This window comes from Amblyraja radiata, unplaced genomic scaffold, assembly GCF_010909765.2.
Source record: "Amblyraja radiata isolate CabotCenter1 unplaced genomic scaffold, sAmbRad1.1.pri S74, whole genome shotgun sequence".
Classification (NCBI taxonomy): Eukaryota; Metazoa; Chordata; class Chondrichthyes; order Rajiformes; family Rajidae; genus Amblyraja; species Amblyraja radiata.
The window spans coordinates 570619-588975 of NW_022630168.1; the positions used below are offsets into that span (position 1 = coordinate 570619).

The window sequence follows — 18357 nt, forward strand, 5'->3', positions numbered from 1 at the left end:
CAACTACAACTATATATTTACACTACCCTAGACTACACTAAACTACACTATAACTACAACTATATATTTACACTAAAACTACACTATATTTACACTACAACTACAACAACTACAACTATATATTTACACTACATTGACTACACTAAACTACAACTATATATTTACACTACACTACACTACAACAACTACAACTACAACAACTACAACTACATATTTACAACTACACGATATCGAGACAATATTATTTACCTCAGCATTGTCCGTCCGCAGCGACGTCACCAACCGCCGCTTCTTCTCCGCCGCCATTTTGATGCGGTCGATGGGGCGGGCGGAAGGACGGCCATCTTGGTGAGGTCGTCAGCCGGCGGCCATCTCGGTGAGGTCGTCAGCCGGCGGCCATCTCGGTGAGGGGGTTGTGTTCAAGAAGGAACTGCAGATGCTGGAAAATGGAAGGTTGTTTCAGCCCCGAGACGATCCACAGAAGCTGCTGCTGCTGCTGCTGCACCCGCACCGTGTAAATCAAAGATCCTATAGCGGAACTCTGCTATAGGATCTTTGGTCTAAATATGGGGTTGACGGTGGCCATTTTGGTGAGGGCAGGTGAGGTCGGCGGCCATCTTGATGAGGGCAGGTGAGGTCGGCGGCCATCTTGGTGAGGGCAGATCATTCAGAGCAATGGTCAAGGGTGCAGGAGGAGCTGTAGCAATTTAACCACAATGATTCGTCTATTCTGACCTGTGGGCTGTTTCACTTCCTGTTTTTTATCTGACTCAATTTCACAATGTGTAAATAAACATCAGACGTGTGAAGGACAAAGACAACATCAAACTATTCCAAAACCTATTGAAACATGCAAAAGAGAATCAGGGGTGGATTATTTGTCACTTTGAGCCTGTTCAATCATTCAAAACATTCTCATATTCCAATTCTCTCCCGATAAATGTTGATGCATTTTATATCAAATAAATCTATCCCCTACTTAACAAGATTCAGTGACCTGCCATCTACCATTTTCTGTGGAGTGAATTTCAATGGCTCACCATATTCACAATGAAGAAATGTCTCAGCCCTAAATGTTTCACCCCTTATCTTGAGTCCAAAACCCCTTGTTCCAGATCCTACAGTCACTGGAAATATCTTTATGTATCGAGTCTGTCTAGCTCTGCTTTGAATGTTGTTTAATTTAGAGAGGTCATGTTTCACTCTTCCAGACTCCAGTGACTACTGGCTCAGTCAGCTCCTCCTCTCCTTACACATTAGTCCTGCCATTCCAGGAATCAGTCTGGTCAGCCTTGGCTGCATTACATGTGTGGCTGAAAAACCCTTTCTCCGGTAAGGAGAGCACAAAGACATGTTTGGAGAGACATGGGCCAGGGACAGCCAATTGTGATGGGGTCAGTTGGACATCTTGGTCAGCATGTGTGTGTTGGGTTGATGTGTCTATTTCCATGCTCTACAGCTCTATGACTCTCTGCTGCATCTGCGTATATTTGACAAGTAACTTAACTGACTGACATCACCTGGAAACCTCTTTGCATCCTCTTTGCTTCTCCTATTTACTCTCAGTTTCATGTCATCAAACTTAGAAACATTATGTTTGTTTCCTTGTCAATACCATTGATGAACATTGAAAATAACAGACTCAAGAACTGGCTTGATGCTGGATAATTCATCACCACCTGCCACCCTAACAAAGTCTCCTCTCTGTTTCCTGTCTGCCAAATAATTTTCAATTCATGCCTGTTTAATATTGCCTAATCCACATATTTAAAATTCAAAGGCCTTCTGAAAATTGGACACATCGACTTGTTCTCCCTGAAACAAACAAAAACAATCTGCTGGAGGGACTCCAGGTGTGGTCTCACTAGGGCCCTGTATAACTGCAGAAGGACCTCTTTGCTCCTATATTCGATTCCTCTTGTTATGAAGGCCAACAAGCCATTGGCTTTCTTCACTGCCTGCTGTACCTGCATGCTTACTTTCATAGACTGATGAACAAGGACCCCCAGATCCCGTTGTACTTCCCCTTTTCCCCCTTCCCATTTAGAAAGATGAGGTTCCATGTATCAACGCATCCAATGCATGTTTGAGCTCAGTAAATTCCCATTTTCCTTTGCCGAATAAGGTTTGACAAGATGTGTTTTACACTGACACAAACACTTTCAACAGAAGTGATGTCTGAACCCTGAGTAGAAGAGGAAGAGGAAGGTCCTGTAGTTTCATAAGACACAGCGCGAGACTGGGGAAGTCAGTGTGTCACCGTGCTTGGAGCTTTGCTGCCCAGTCTCTGGACTCGTTCACCATCAGTCTCTTCCCACAAGGTAGGCGACCTTACTACAGGTTCACTTCAGGTAAAGGTGTGGTTTAATTGGGATCTAGAAACGGAACTCCGTGTTCAATACTTTCTTTTTTTAATTTATTCATTTTTTAAATATAATTTTATTTATTAGTAGTGTACATTACAATAATATATGCAAAAATAACATAATACATTTCCTGTACCACTTTATATTTTAAACTTTGAAAAGAAGAAAAGTAAAGAGAGTTAAATAGGATAGTAAGTGTGTGAAAGAGTGATCAAAAGAGACCCTTAGACATGAAAAGTTCGAAAAAGAGTTAAGAAGCAAGCCATAGAAAAATAAAAAGAGAAAAATAAAACAGAAGATATATTAAAAGTTTTTTAAAAAGAGCTAAAAGGGATAAACCAACTTTGTATTTTTCCTCCCCCCTCACCAGGTCCTGAAACCATTTATTTTCAGAATTCTGTTGCACCTTATACTTGTAGTAAGTCGATAAATGGAGACCAAAGCTTTTGGAAATGGTCTGGTTTGCCTGCTAGAAGGAATCTCATATCTTCCAGGTGTAACGTTTCGAACATATTTGAAATCCACATATTTATTGTTGGTGTTGGGGCGTTTTTCCAGAATTTAAGTATGTGTTTTTTTCCCATTATTAAACCGTAATTAAGTCGGCTCTTTTGGGACACAGTTAGCTCAGGGCTGCCTTCCAAAAATAATCAATTCTGCGTTAGGTTTCAGTTTTATTTGAAATAATTTTGTAAATATTTCAAAGATTTCATTCCAAAATATTTGGATTTTTCTACAAAAAACAAAGGAATGTGCTATAGTTGCTTCATGGGATAGACATTTATCACAGATGGGGGAGACATTTGGAAACAGTTTACTTATTTTAGTTTTTGAGTAATATAGTCTATGTAAGGTTTTATATTTCTAACGTGTGATATTCCACTCCTACAACCATTTATTAGGCTGTACCAGTCTGTTCTGCTTTAGATTTTACAAGGACATAGAAGCGTAATGAATAACGAAGAGAGACACAAAATGCTGGAGTAACTCAGCGGGACAGGCAGCATCTGGAGAGAAAGAATGGGTGATGTTTCGTGTCGAGATCCTTCTTCAGACCCAGACTTCTTTGACCCGAAACGTCACCCATTCCTTCTCTCCAGAGATGCTGCCTGTCCCGCCCAGTTACACCCGCCCAGTTACTTGTCTATATTCGGTATAAAGCAGCATCTGCAGTTCCTTCCAACACAAAACTTTATTAATGTATTTCTGTCTCCATTATTTCCACTAGAAACTTAATGAAGCTAAATGATCAGCATCTGCCATTTTACCCATTTGGGCTTTCTGGGCAATCTAATGTATCACTGCTCATGTGGATTTTATTTTTCCCATTTCACCGGCAATCCTCTGGGACTGATTGAGGATGTTCAACGTCCTCGCCGTTCTGTTGCCCGCTCGCTCAATTAATTGACTGACTAGTGAGGTACAAATGAGTTAAAACCATTCTACCGAGAAGCAGGAAGGAAGTGGGTCAAGAATGAAACTGTCGACGTACAGATGAGTCGTTTCAGTCAAGGCAAAGCGACAGAATGTGGTAGTGAAATCCCAGATGACAGCAGTAACAATATTCCAGTGGCAGATTCCACAGAGGAATGGTCCTTCCCCGTGTAATTGTGTGCGGTTAATTCTCAAATGGTCCTGGCCCAGGGTTTTCAAAGTGGCTGTGTTCAATACAACACTTGCCAACTAGCTATTCACTGCAGCATTTCCTTTGCAAATGATTTAGTGCCCCTGTTCCGTGCAAGATCACACGACCATCAAACATTCTTCAGTATGATTTTACAGATCATCACCACTTCAAATGGTGACATTTGTTTTAGAGAAATGCAAGGTGGTTATGTGGGTTATTCTCAGAGGCTGTGAAGGTCTTGGTGCACTCTGTGATGTTGAACTTGGAGAACACTGCAAGATGGTTATGTGGGTTATTCACAGAGGCTGTGAAGGTCTTGGTGCACTCTGTGAGGTTGAACTTGGAGAACACTGCAAGGTGGTTATGTGGGTTATTTACAGAGGCTGTGAAGGTCTTGGTGCACTCTGTGATGTTGAACTTGGAGAACACTGCAAGATGCAGGAACTATTTGGATGCTAATGAAAATATTGGCTGCAGGTTCCTCCTTGAGTGAAAATAAAAGCTCGGGAGAAAATTTACATTCAATGTTGTACTAAGTTTGAAAATAATGTATGATCCTGATTCTCAAATGCACCTCATTTGTAACCCCCTAAACCCACCGTGATCTGATACATTTGGATATAGATTTAAACTGCTATAATGGTATATGGACATATAATGGTATATGGACACACTGATCTGTTTTGTTGTCAATGCCTACTATGTTCCGTTGTGCTGAAGCAAAGCAAGAATTTCATTGTCCTATCAGGAACACATGACAATAAACTCACTTGAACTTGAAGTTGAGCTAAAGCTCTAACACAGCTGCAAGGCATGAATATTGACCATGTTCCCTTCCTTACAAAACAGCAGATTCCCTCGTTTGCCATTATCTTAGACATTTGCCACCCACTAATAGCATTTAATATAAGGAGGTTCCAAGTCTAAACGTATCCAATGTATTTGTGACCTCAGGAAATTCCCGATTTGTTTTGTCCGAATTAGCTTTTACAAGATGATTTTTAATCTGACGCAAACATTATCAACACAACCCAACCAGCGCCCTCTGAGACAGAGAATTCCACAGACTCACAACTCTCTGTGAGAAAAAGTGTTTCCTCGTCTCCGTTTCCTAGTCAATCTAAATTGAATACTTTTGTTACCCGTTTCGCCGGCAACGTCCTGGGACCGTTTGAGAATATTGAATGTCCCTTGCCATTGTGTTGCCTTCTCTGTTCATTAACTCACTTGCGAGGTCTGATTTAGTTGAGAACATTTTACCAGTGGTCGGAGGTAATTGAGTCAAACATTAAAAATGCGGAGTACAGATGAATGATTTGGGACAAGGCAAGCCGATAGCGGTTGAATATGGCGGTGAAATCCCAGATTACTGAAGTGACAATATTCCAGCAGCAGAATCCACCAAGTGAATGTATTTTCCCCGTGTAATTGTGTGTGGCCAATTCTAAAATGCCCCAGGGTCAGGAGTTTCAAACTGGCTGTACTCAATACAACATTTGCCAACTACCAATTTACTGATCCTTAGTCTAAAACTGCACCTTGTTTCCAAACAGAGAATGTACAAAATGAGGCCGAGGTCTCTCTGCAACAGTTTGCCTGCAGGTTTGATGTTCAGTTTCTTTGTTTTCCTGCTTCGACCAGTTTCCACACAGAGTAAGTACTTTCTCTTTACCGGTCACAATCACCTTGCATTAATTATCATTGTCCGTGTAAACCATCACCCTATTGTCAATCTCACTTTCCTCTCCACATCCCTGAATGTGTTGCTGCCTCACAAATCCACACCATCCTTGCTGGACCTCCATTCCACATCCCTGTATGTGTTGCTGCCTCACAAATCCACACCATCCTTGCTGGACCTCCATTCCACATCCCTGAATGTGTTGCTGCCTCACAAATCCACACCATCCTTGCTGGACCTCCATTCCACATCCCTGAATGTGTTGCTGCCTCACAAAACCACCCCATCCTTGCTGGACCTCCATTCCACATCCCTGAATGTGTTGCTGCTTCTGAAGAAGGGTTTCGGCCCGAAACGTCGCCTATTTCCTTCGCTCCATAGATGCTGCTGCACCCGCTGAGTTTCCCCAGCAATTTTGTGTACCCTGGATGTGTTGTTGCCTCACAAATCCACTCCATCCTTGCTGGACCTCCATTCCACATCCCTGTATGTGTTGCTCCCTCACAAATCCACCCCATCCTTGCTGGATCCTCGACTTCCTCATTCACAGACCACAGTCTGTTCGTATTGGTGGAAATGTGTCAGCCTCGATAACAATCAGCACGGGAGCACCTCAAGGCTGCGTGCTCAGCCCCCTGCTGTACTCACTCTATACTCATGACTGCGTAGCCGGTCGCAGTGCGAACTCCATCATCAAGTTCGCCGACAACACCACTATGGCGGACGTATCACTGATGGGGATGAGTCAGAGTATAGAAGAGAGATCGAGCAACTGTCCATATGGTGCCAGCACAATAACCTGGCCCTTAACACCAGCAAAACCAAGGAAATGATTGTGGACTTTGGAAGGGGTAGGATGGGGACCCACAGTCCCGTTTATATCAATGGGTCGATGGTTGAAAGGGTCAAGAGCTTCAAATTTCTGGGCGTGCATTTGGAAAGTGGTGAAATCATTGGACAAAGTCAGCATGGATTTACAAAAGGTAAATCATGTCTGACGAATCTTATAGAATTTTTCGAGGATGTAACTAGTAGCGTAGATAGGGGAGAACCAGTGGATGTGGTGTATCTGGGCTTCCAGAAGGCTTTCGACAAGGTCCCACATAAGAGATTAGTTTACAAACTTAAAGCACACGGCATTGGGGTTTCAGTATTGATGTGGATAGAGAACTGGCTGGCAAACAGGAAGCAAAGAGTAGGAGTAAACGGGTCCTTTTCACAATGGCAGGCAGTGACTAGTGGGGTACCGCAAGGCTCAGTGCTGGGACCCCAGCTATTTACAATATATATTAATGATCTGGATGAGGGAATTGAAGGCACTATCTCCAAGTTTGCGGATGACACTAAGCTGGGGGGCAGTGTTAGCTGTGAGGAGGATGCTAGGAGACTGCAAGGTGACTTGGATAGGCTGGGTGAGTGGGCAAATGTTTGGCAGATGCAGTGTAATGTGGATAAATGTGAGGTTATCCATTTTGGTGGCAAAAACAGGAAAGCAGACTATTATCTAAATGGTGGCCGACTAGGAAAAGGGGTGATGCAGCGAGACCTGGGTGTCATGGTACACCAGTCATTGAAAGTGGGCATGCAGGTGCAGCTGGCAGTGAAGAAAGCGAATGGTATGTTAGCTTTCATAGCAAAAGGATTTGAGTATAGGAGCAGGGAGGTTCTACTGCAGTTGTACAGGGTCTTGGTGAGACCACACCTGGAGTATTGCGTACAGTTTTGGTCTCCAAATCTGAGGAAGGACATTATTGCCATAGAGGGAGTGCAGAGAAGGTTCACCAGGCTGATTCCTGGGATGTCAGGACTGTCTTATGAAGAAAGACTGGATAGACTTGGTTTATACTCTCTAGAATTTAGGAGATTGAGAGGGGATCTTATAGAAACTTACACAATTCTTAAGGGGTTGGACAGGCTAGATGCAGGAAGATTGCTCCCGATGTTGGGGAAGTCCAGGACAAGGGGTCACAGCTTAAGGATAAGGGGGAAATCCTTTAAAACCGAGAGGAGAAGAACTTTTTTTCACACAGAGAGTGGTGAATCTCTGGAACTCCCTGCCACAGAGGGTAGTCGAGGCCAGTTCATTGGCTATATTTAAGAGGGAGTTAGATGTGGCCCTTGTGGCTAAGGGGATCAGAGGGTATGGAGAGAAGGCAGGTACGGGATACTGAGTTGGATGATCAGCCATGATCATATTGAATGGCGGTGCAGGCTCGAAGGGCCGAATGGCCTACTCCTGCACCTAATTTCTATGTTTCTATGTTTCTATGTTTCCAAAGATCTCTCCTGGTCCCAGAACACTGATGCAATTATAAAGAATGCTCATCAGCTCCTCTACTCCCTGAGAAGATTACGGAGAGTCGGTATGTCAAGGAGGACTCTCTCTAACTTCTACAAGTGCACAGTCGAGAGCATGCTTACCGGTTGCATCGTGGCTTGGTTCGGCAACTTGAGCGTCCAGAAGCAGAAAAGACTACAAAAAGTAGTAAACACTGCACAGTCCATCATCGGCTCTGACCTCCCCACCATCGGGGGGATTTATCGCTGTCGCTGCCTCAAAAAGTCTGGCAGTATCATTAAAGACCCACACCATCCTGGCCACACACTCATCTCTCCACTGCCATCAGGTAGAACGTACAGGAGCCTGAAATCTGCAACATCCAGGATCAGTAATGGCACCTTCCCCACAGCCATCAGACTATTAAACACAACTTCAAACAAACTCTGAACTATACCAGCCTATTGCACTATCTGTTTATTTATGTGTGTATATATAAATATTCTATGGTATATGGACACACTGATCTGTTCTGTATTGATGCCTACAATATTCTGTTGTGTTGCAGCAAGCAAGAATGTCATTATCCTATCTGGGGCTTGACTTGTATAAACCACTGCTCACTCTGAATCTCATTGATCTGTTCTGTATTGATGCCTACAATATTCTGTTGTGCTGCAGCAAGCAAGAATGTCATTGTCCTATCTGGGACTTGACGTACACACCACTACTCACTCTGAATCTCATTGATCTGTTTTTCACAGTTGAGGCAAGTACACAGAAACCTCTGCTGGGCAGTGACGTTACATTCAGCTGCACCATCTCCAGACTCTCAGATACAGTCAGTCTTCACTGGAGACCGATGGACTCATCCCAGAAGAACAGGAGCAACACTGATCAGATCCTCCTGGATAACACGGTCTATCTGATGGTTCGACACGTTATAGTGGAGGATGGGAAGCTGTATGTGTGTGATGTGCAGGAAAACGGAAACATTCTTCACACAAGTAACGCAGGTTTTACTGTAAAGAACGGTAAGTGTGCACACCTCCCATTGGATATAGAAACATAGAAAATAGGTGCAGGAGGAGGCCATTCGGCCCTTCGAGCCAGCACCGCCATTCATTGTGAACATGGCTGATCGTCCCCAAGCAATAACCCGTGCCTGCCTTCTCCCCATATCCCTTGACTCCACAGGAACTGATCCTGAATCTATTGAACATTGGAAAATGATCACCAATGCATCCAATATTTCTAGAGCCACCTCCCTGAGGACCCTGGGATGTAGACCATCAGGCCCAGGGGATGTATTATCCTTCAGTCCCATTAGCCTACCCAATACCATTTGTCGCCTAATGAAAATTTATTTCAATTCCTCTACCCCCTTGGATCTTCTGTCCCCCAGTACACCTGGGAGAGTGTTTGTGTCTTCCTTAGTAAAGACAGATCCGAAGTGCCTGTTCAACTCTTCTGCCATTTCCTTGTTGCCCATAATAATTTCACCTGCGTCTGCCTTCAAGGGACCCACATTTGACTTTGCTACTCTTTTCCCCTTAACATATCTAAAGAAGCTTTTACTGTCCTTCTTTATATTCCAGGCCAGCTTCCCCTCGAACTTCATCTTTTCTGCCCGTATTGCCCGTTTTGTTTCCTTCTGTTGTTCTATGAAAGTTTCCCAATCCTCTGGCTTCCGGCTACTCTTTGCTGTGTTATACATCTTTCCTTTTAGTTTTATTCTATCCCTAACTTCTTTTGTCAGCCACGGTTGCCTCCTACTCCCCTTAGAATCTTTCTTCCTTTTTGGAATGAAATGATCCTGCGTCTTCCGGATTATGCCCAGAAATTCCTGCCATTGCTGTTCCACCGTCATTCCTGCTAGGATCCCTTTCCAGTCTACCTTGGCCAGCTCCCCTCTCATGCCTTCATAGTCCCCTTTGTTCAACTGCATCACTGCCACTTCCGATTTAACCTTCTCCTTCTCAAATTGAGTAGACACTTGTATCACGGTGCTTCTTGTAATATTATATGTGCGCTCCGTGAAGAACTGTGGCAGTGCATGAGAAGCTGTATGTGTGTGATGTGTGGGAAAACGGAAACATTCTTCACACAAGTAACGGAGATTTTACTGTAGACAAGTGTAAGTGTAAACAGCTCCCATTGGATATCAAGTAGACACTTGTATCACGGTGCTTCTTGTAATATTATATGTGCGCTATGTGAAGAACTGTGGCAGTGACCAACAGCTCTCCAGAATAAAATGCTGCAATGATCAGGGAGAAGTTTCCAGAAAGTCTCTGTGTGGAGCAGCTGCCTGTTTGTCTCTGTGTGACAGACACACACAGCACAGGAGGGAGATGTCTTTCTGTAACCATTGTTCAGTAAAGTATTGTGTCAGTTTATCTTGTCATCAATGCCCCTGTACCTGAGACTGAGATACAGATACAGGACTCATCTTGCCATCAATGCTCCAGTATCTGAGACTGAGATACAGGACTCATCTTGCCATCAATGCTCCAGTATCTGAGACTGAGATACTGATACAGGGCTCATCTTGTCATCAATGCTCCAGTATCTGAGACTGAGATACTGATACAGGGCTCATCTTGCCATCAATGCTCCAGTATCTGAGACTGAGATACTGAGACAGGACTCATCTTGCCATCAATGCTCCAGTATCTGAGACTGAGATACTGATACAGGACTCACGTCAAAGTGTCAGATAGAAAGTGTAGTCACCAGCACTTGCTGCTCACACACACACTGGGGGTCCCGACACATACATCAACACTGAACTACAATCCATCCCCTCTCCCCACACTGACCTTTCTCTCCGAGTCTGGTGTTGCTTGAAGTGATTCGAGCTGCTGCAGACTCGGGCTTGGGATCAGCATTCAGCTGGGAGCAGGACCCGGGAACAGGGAAGGACAAGGAATCAATGGGTGTGAATGGGAGAGAGATGGTGGGAATAATGGGAATGTGCCGATCCACTTGAAGTGCCAACATGTCCGGGTCAGTCCCCGTGCAGGCATGCTCTGGGCTGCTTCTGTCCACAGCCTGAACCTGAACCCGAACCCGAACCTGAACCTGAACCTGAACCTGAACCTGAACCTAAACCCGAACCTGAACCCGAACCTGAACCCGAACCCGAACCTGAACCCGAACCTGAACCTGAACCTGAACCTGAACCTGAACCTGAACCTGAACCTGAACCACCTCCTGCAGACTGACAGAGCCATTCACCTCCCACACCGCTCTCGGGAGTCTCCGGGAGGTTTCATTCCATCCCGGGACATTCCCGGACAGTCCGGGTATGGGGGCCAACCTCATGTTGAAATGTAGAGTGGAATATCCAAACTTCACTGCAAGTTACTGCCGTACAGCACATTGTATTTTATAAAGATCTGATGAGTTTAGTGCGGCATTCATGAAAGATGTTACATTTGAAACTTGATCAGTTGAACAAAACACCAAAAATGTTTATAAGAATACGGTTGAGAATCTGTGTATGGCACAGTAACTGTAATACTGAAAGGAGTTATCCTCTGTCTCTCTGATACAGATTTATATTATGGGCTATACACACTTTACCGCTCCAGCACCGGTCACAGTGAATTTCACCTGGTTTGTTCTGGGAGTTATGGTCGTAACTATTCCAGTGCTCGGTGGACGTGGTCACCTCGTCACCTTGAACCGCAGAAATTAATAGCATCTGCAACACGTTCTCAGCCCACCATCATCAATGTCAATGGGACCAACTTCAGGAATCGACTGGAGACCTCAGGGAAACTCTACGATGGCAAGGATTTCAATGTGAGGATTGTCCCCGTTGTGTTTCAAGATGCCGGAGTTTACACCTGTTATCTGGAATCAAATATATTTTCCATCATTTATCTAATCACAGTGAAAGGTAGGAGTCAGAATTTTGCCACTGAGTTTACTGATGAACTTATTGTTTAAAATGTAAACAACCTGCTTGTTTCCACAGTCACAGCTGAGCCGTCTGATGCAGTGACTGAGGGAGACAACGTTACCCTGACCTGCTCCGTGTCTCACGACATTGGGTCAATGAGACTGGTTTGGATCAATGGCGATGGCAAACGTGTTGGAGAAAAGACACTGACTGGGAAAGATAAATCATTGAGTCTGGTTATTCAGAAAGCTGAGAGAGGCAGAGGGAACTGGAGATGTGTTTTGTTTCATCAAGACCTGCCCCGGCTTTTTGTCCCAAACTATCAGAAGCCCAGTGGTAAGTGATAAGGGTTTGTTCTTCATACTTAGAGTCATGATTGAGTTTTGATGTCGCTTATTGATCCTGACATTTGAGTGGAATATTTCTTCCAGTTTGAGTTGTCTAACTCTGTTATGATCAATGAATTCTCAAATTTCAAATAACACTTCATGAACACCACTTCCCCCCCTCCCTTCATTGTGCACGCATTTATCCCACCACCCAGTGATCCTATTCTCTTCCCTTCCTCTTGCAACTCATTTCCCACCCCTTCCAATTACAGAGTTTTCCTTTTATGTTCTTGCTCCACTTCCACCCATATCCCTCCCTCTGTTACTGATCTGACTGTAGATCAGTCAGTATTAGTTGACCTGATTTATGTCATGTTTTACTGCATGCCCCTGTGTACTCAAACACTCATCTGGTTGAACCAGGATTTATATAAAGGACTTCAAGATTATGTAAAAGGAAACACGATAGAAATGAAACAGAAATGGGAATTGGAAATGAATATTACTATTACTGATGAAATGTGGAACAGACATGTCTTTTGTTCATACGTTAACAAACAGCCCCGCCTGGAGGGAGTTTGAATGGAAAACTAGAATGAGAGTATTTCAGACCCCTCTTATGTTAGCAAGGTACAGCAACACCTCAGATTTATGCTGGAGACATTGCGGGAAGATTGGTGATCATACCCATATTTTGGGGGATTGTCCCAAATTGTATCAATATTGGAGAGATATTCAGGAGGAGATCAAGCTAATCTTGGGGGTGGATCTACCTCTGGACCCGGCATGCTTCATACTAGGAGAGACTCCAGAAAATATAGATACTAAAACATAGAAACATAGAAAATAGGTGCAGGAGTAGAGACCATTCGGCCCTTCGAGCCTGCACCGCCATTCAATATGATCATGGCTGATCAGCCAACTCAGTATCCCATCCCTGCCTTCTCTCCATACCCCCTGATCCCTTTAGCCACAAGGGCCACATCTAACTCCCTCTTAAATATAGCCAATGAACTGTGGCCTCAACTACCTTCTGTGGCAGAGAAGATTCACCACTCTGTGTTACAAATGATTTTCTCATCTCGGTCCTAAAAGACTTCCCTCTTATCCTTAAACTGTGACCCCTAGTTCTGGACTTCCCCAGCATCGGGAATAATCTTTCTGCATCTAGCTTGTCCAACCGCTTAAGAATTTTGTACGTTTCTATAAGATCCCCCCTCAATCTTCTAAATTCTAGCTTGTCAGACATGCTTGCTTGGGGTGTTGCTGTTGATTGCAAAGAAGATGATTACAGAGTCATGGAGAAATGTAAAGTCACCAAATGTTCAACAGTGGAGGGAAAGATTGAAAAGTGTATATATGATGGAAAGTATAACAGCTAAACTCCAGTTAAGGACGGATGCTTTCAACATTATGTGGACATCGGTATTACTCCAGATGCCAAGACTGATTAAAGAAACAATTTCTCCATAGCCCCAGTGGAGGGGAGGAGTTCGATTGGTATTGTATACGTGTATTTGGAACCATATGTACAGACATGTGTGTGACTGTGTATAAGTCCCTACATAGTGGCCATCAATGACAAAATAAGTTATTCTAGTGACATACAAGTGTCTGGTTGACTATATATTAAGTAGGATTAAATATGATGAGCTTGCGTGGGTGCCTGTGAATGTGATGCTTCTGTGACAGAACTCTAGGATGATCTGATGTGATGCTGACAGCTGCTGTGTGATTTGTATATCTTGTTTGTATGTGGACTTTGTCTTGTTAATAAATGTTGAGTGTTGGCTCGAGGGGCTGAATGGCCAACTCCTGCACCTATTGTCTATTGTCATTTGTCAAAAATCCTTTCTTTGAATCTGACAACATAAAACATGAACTCACTTCTTTCCCTTTCTACAGATACTGCTCAAACGGCTGAGTATTTCTAACATTTACAGTTCTTGTGCTCCTGGTTAGAGAGGATTGAAGCACAAGGGCAATATCCACTCTGTTGTCAGCAGTGCTCATTCAACCATTGTTCCAGGCTTCGACTATGATAGACATTTGTCCACTGTATAGTGGGAAGTATCACAGCTGAATCAGCTACTTTATCAGCCAACCATCAGCTCCCATCTCCTGCCTGAGAAATGTCAGCTGATTGTAACCAAGAAATAGAAACGTGTGTGAATGTTTACAGTCTCTAACTGATGGCTACTGAGGCAAGTTGTGGCTCTCTGATCTTTCTGAGTAAAGTCCATTAATCTGGGGGAAAAAAGACACAATGTGATGGAGTAACTCAACGGGTCAGGCGGAATCTCTGGAGAACATGGATAGCTGAGGTATTGGATCTGGACCCTACTTCAGACTAAAGGGCTATGACCCGAAATGTCACCTGCCTAACCTGCTGAGTTTCTCCAAAACTTTGTGTCTTTTATTGGTAAACTATCATCTGTAGTACCTTGTGTCTCAGTTAATCTGGATCACAAGTTAAACTCAAGACTTCTGATCTAAATTAGTCAGTGTGGTTAATGCCTTGTCGTTGGGGGAGCTTTTGAATGATGCGCATTTATTCTATAAATGTGAACTCTGTGTTTATTACTTTGACAGAGATTGAACATTCTATATTGATCTGGTATATTGGTGGAATTATCGGGAGTCTGGCTCTTCTCTTCGTCATTATACTGCCAGTGGTGTGGTGTCAAAGAAGGCGCAAGCCTACAGGTAAAGTACATGAAGACGTCCTTAATGCAGCACAGATTCCCCCAAATTATCAATGACAATGTTATCTTTGTTACAAGGAGAAAAGAACAATATATTTTGGATAGAAAAGTATCTGTTTGTGCTTATGTTGTTGAGAAATTGATTTCAGACGTTGTCAATTGAAGCATTATTTATGCAATGTGCATTGTCCTGTCTATCTGCGTTGCCATGAGGAGTCTGCTGTATGATGCTGTTCAGGTGGTGATCTGCAATGATCTGACCATGTGGTGATTGTGTCACCATCCCCTGTGTAAACCATTATCAAATAAACATGGCAGAAGTTGAAGTATAGCTAGTGTAGTTATGTAGAAAATATGGTCTCCAATTTGCCCTCAATATGTTCCTATTTACTGAGGGATAAATATGGGCCAGTAAACCAGGAGACCAAGGTATGTATCTCCACTGCACTTTGGTGGTTCAAACTTCAAGTGAAAACGTTGCCTTGTGTACCATCCTAATATGGGTCATAATTTAGGGAACACTGTGTTTCCATGGACTCTGATTTTATACACATGGTCTTATCCCACTATTAAATGTCTCTGACGTACATCTGAAGCCATGTTCATGGTCATTCTGGTGGATCTCATTATTAATGGGGTACAGTTTAAACACTGGATTGTTGCTTCTTTAAAATCAAACCGGACCAAAGTCTTAATCAGAAAATAATACTTATTTTCCAGAAATCAATGTGACCCCAGTACCTGAGATGAGCCGTGTTACTGAATATATGTCTGTGAGTAGGAACACAAAGCAACAAGGTAAATAGATGACTCTGTCAATGAATCTCTAGTTGTACAGGTGTTATATTTGATGAAGCAACCTATTTCACATTTCACAGTTTTGTAACAAGAATATGAGGAAGGGAACCTCAAACACACAAACTAATTGATCAATTCAACAGTCTCTCTTGTGTCAATTCACCCCTCAGCCCCAATCTTCCTCATCCAACTGCAGGTCTTACTCTGCATTGGTCAATTGACTAACTTTCACTGGACTATCATGGTCAACCCATCAATGTTGAGACATCACCATGAATAACATATTCACACTCCTCATTTATTGTTGATCCTGATTAACAGCTTGGTTAGTGGCTCTCTTAAAGAATGGACAACACTTGCCCTTCCAAAAGTCACCATCCCTTTCACAAAATATCATCTAGCATGAAATACCTCCAATTCACTTTGCCACTAGTTCAGGTTTTATTTTAAAGTGAAAATAACAACAACATTTCAGAATGGTTTGAGCATCATTAATAGATGGTGGATAGGTGATGTTTCAGATCGAGCCTCTCCTGAGACTGCGAGCCATTGATGGTAAGTCCGCAGGCCGCGGTGGGAGCGATCCCAGGCAAGGGATCCGCACCAGTGTTAAGTCTGCGCCCCACAGTCCAAGGCGGCTTTTCAACCGCATCGATGGTAGGCCGCAGAGCCTAACCCAGGAGAATGTGATCTGAAAAATGATCAAACTCCGGGAAGGTAAGAACCTGAATTAAAACGTTTCCCCCCTCTCCCCACATAAAACAAACTGAAGTACATTAAAACAAACTTTAGACAAACACTAAAATAACAAAAAGATGAAAAAACGAACAGACTGCCGGCAGAGCTGGCCATCTGGAGTACCTCTGCAGTGCTGGTCAAATGGTGGACAGTATTGTTTTTGCCAGAATTTAGACCACATTTCTGATGAATCTGATGAACAACGGAGTAATCTTTCTTGAAAAATCTGAAGGAACCTTTCAATAAATCAGACATTGCTCGTGTTTTAATGAGAAAAATATAAATTCCTTACCTTGTCCCACAGTATGGATCAATTGTGTTCCACTGTGTTCCACTGTAAAGGCATTGATTGTATTCATATATTGTCTTTCTGCTGATGCAACAAAAGCTTTTCCCTGAACCTGGGCACACATGACAATAAACTAAACTGAACCTCAGCTGATCATATCTCCCCATATTCCTTGATCTTAGTCCACATATGACTGGTCTCTATTTTGTGTTTTGGAGTTTTTTTCCACTAACCAGTGGTCTTTGTAATTTATGCTTCATTTATGTGTTGTGTTGCCTTAGTCCAAATGCCTCTGATGCTGCTGCTGCAGGCAACATTGTCATTTTATCTGTATCTGTATCTCGACATTGTTGTGTATCTGTCAATTAATTCAACAACTCCTAAAATGTACTGAATGATTTGGCTCCAGTAAAATCTGTGGTGGAGAATGTAACAGATTCTTTGTTCTCCTCATCTTAATCCTTATTGTCTTACCTTGTCTTAAACCTTTACCCCTGGTCATGGTCTTCCCCAACAGGGAACATCTTCCTCCATCCAGACTGGTCTACCTGTTGGAATTGTCTATGTTTCCATGAGAGCCATTGTCATTCTTCTAAACTCCACGAGCCAAATTAACTCAAATTCTCTTTGTAATTTCCACCATCCCAGGAAGGAGTCAAAACAAGGAGGTTAGGAGATGTGACTTTTCATGGAGGGTTTTTTCAAACTGCTGGAGGTACTCTGTGGGTCGAGCAGCATCTATGGAGGGAAAGTAATGATCAGCGTTTCGTATCGTGACCCTGCATTGACTTAAATCATCCTTTTTCAAATACAAATAAATTCTTTGTTTCCAACTTATTTCCACAGATACAGAGGAAGGTATTCACTATGGATCCATCTCTTTCCAGCCTAAAGCAACTGGCGGTAAAATGACTTTATTTAAAAATGTTTTAATCTTTTATCACAATGAGGATTATTGGCGCTGAGTAGTCTGAAACCCTGCTGTCTTTGGCCACCTTACAACAGCATCAGACATTCCTGGGATAAAGTCCCTCACCCTGCTCATCAACATGAAGTGGGACAGTCAGCTGAGGCTCAGTTAGGAGCCCAACCTTCTCCGAGTGCGTTCTGGTCCCCTTAACTACAGGGAGTGTGTTCTGGTCCCCTAACCTACTCTGTTGGCTCTGGTCCCCTAACCTACAGGGTGTGTGTTCTGGTCCCCTAAACTACAGGGAGTGTGTTCTGGTCCCCTAAACTACAGGGAGTGTGTTCTGGTCCTCTAACCTACTCTGTGGGTTCTGGTCCCCTAAACTACAGGGAGTGTGTTCTGCTCACCTAAACTACAGGGTGTGTGTTCTGGTCCCCTAACCTACTCTGTTGGCTCTGGTCCCCTAACCTACTCTCTAAGTGGGTTCTGGTCCTCTAACCTACTCTGTGGGTTCTGGTCCCCTAGCCTACTCGAATGGGTACAATAGCCACTCCAGAGATACAACCAGTGACATCCAGGCCACTGTTACAACACTGTTGTGCATTGGCGTTGGTGATGGGAAGTGAAACCAAGACACCATTTATGTCCATCTGAAGAACATTCTTCTGCACAACTCCTGACTGAGCTCGAAGTGATCAGCACAATCTTCCTTGAATTACAATATTTTTT

The 18357-nt window shown here is 43.3% G+C and overlaps 1 protein-coding gene across 1 annotated transcript; it reads left to right on the forward strand.

Annotated features, from left to right (window-relative positions):
* Positions 1-566: 566 nt before the first annotated feature.
* On the forward strand, positions 567-17803 carry LOC116969554 (CD276 antigen homolog). The gene is made up of 5 exons (XM_033016398.1): positions 567-590; positions 11649-11859; positions 11938-12198; positions 14784-14897; positions 17727-17803. Exons 1-5 carry the CDS (start codon positions 567-569, stop codon positions 17801-17803), a joined length of 687 nt encoding a protein of 228 aa, XP_032872289.1.
* The last annotated feature ends 554 nt before the right edge of the window (positions 17804-18357 follow it).

Excerpts from the sequence above, each read along its gene's own strand:
- LOC116969554 (XM_033016398.1), top strand. The coding sequence starts at position 567 with ATGGGGTTGACGGTGGCCATTTTG. Across the intron at positions 591-11,648 it reads GGTTGACGGTGGCCATTTTG|AAATTAATAGCATCTGCAAC; the intron begins GTGAGGGCAGGT and ends CTTGAACCGCAG. Across the intron at positions 14,898-17,726 it reads AAGAAGGCGCAAGCCTACAG|CATCAGACATTCCTGGGATA; the intron begins GTAAAGTACATG and ends ACCTTACAACAG.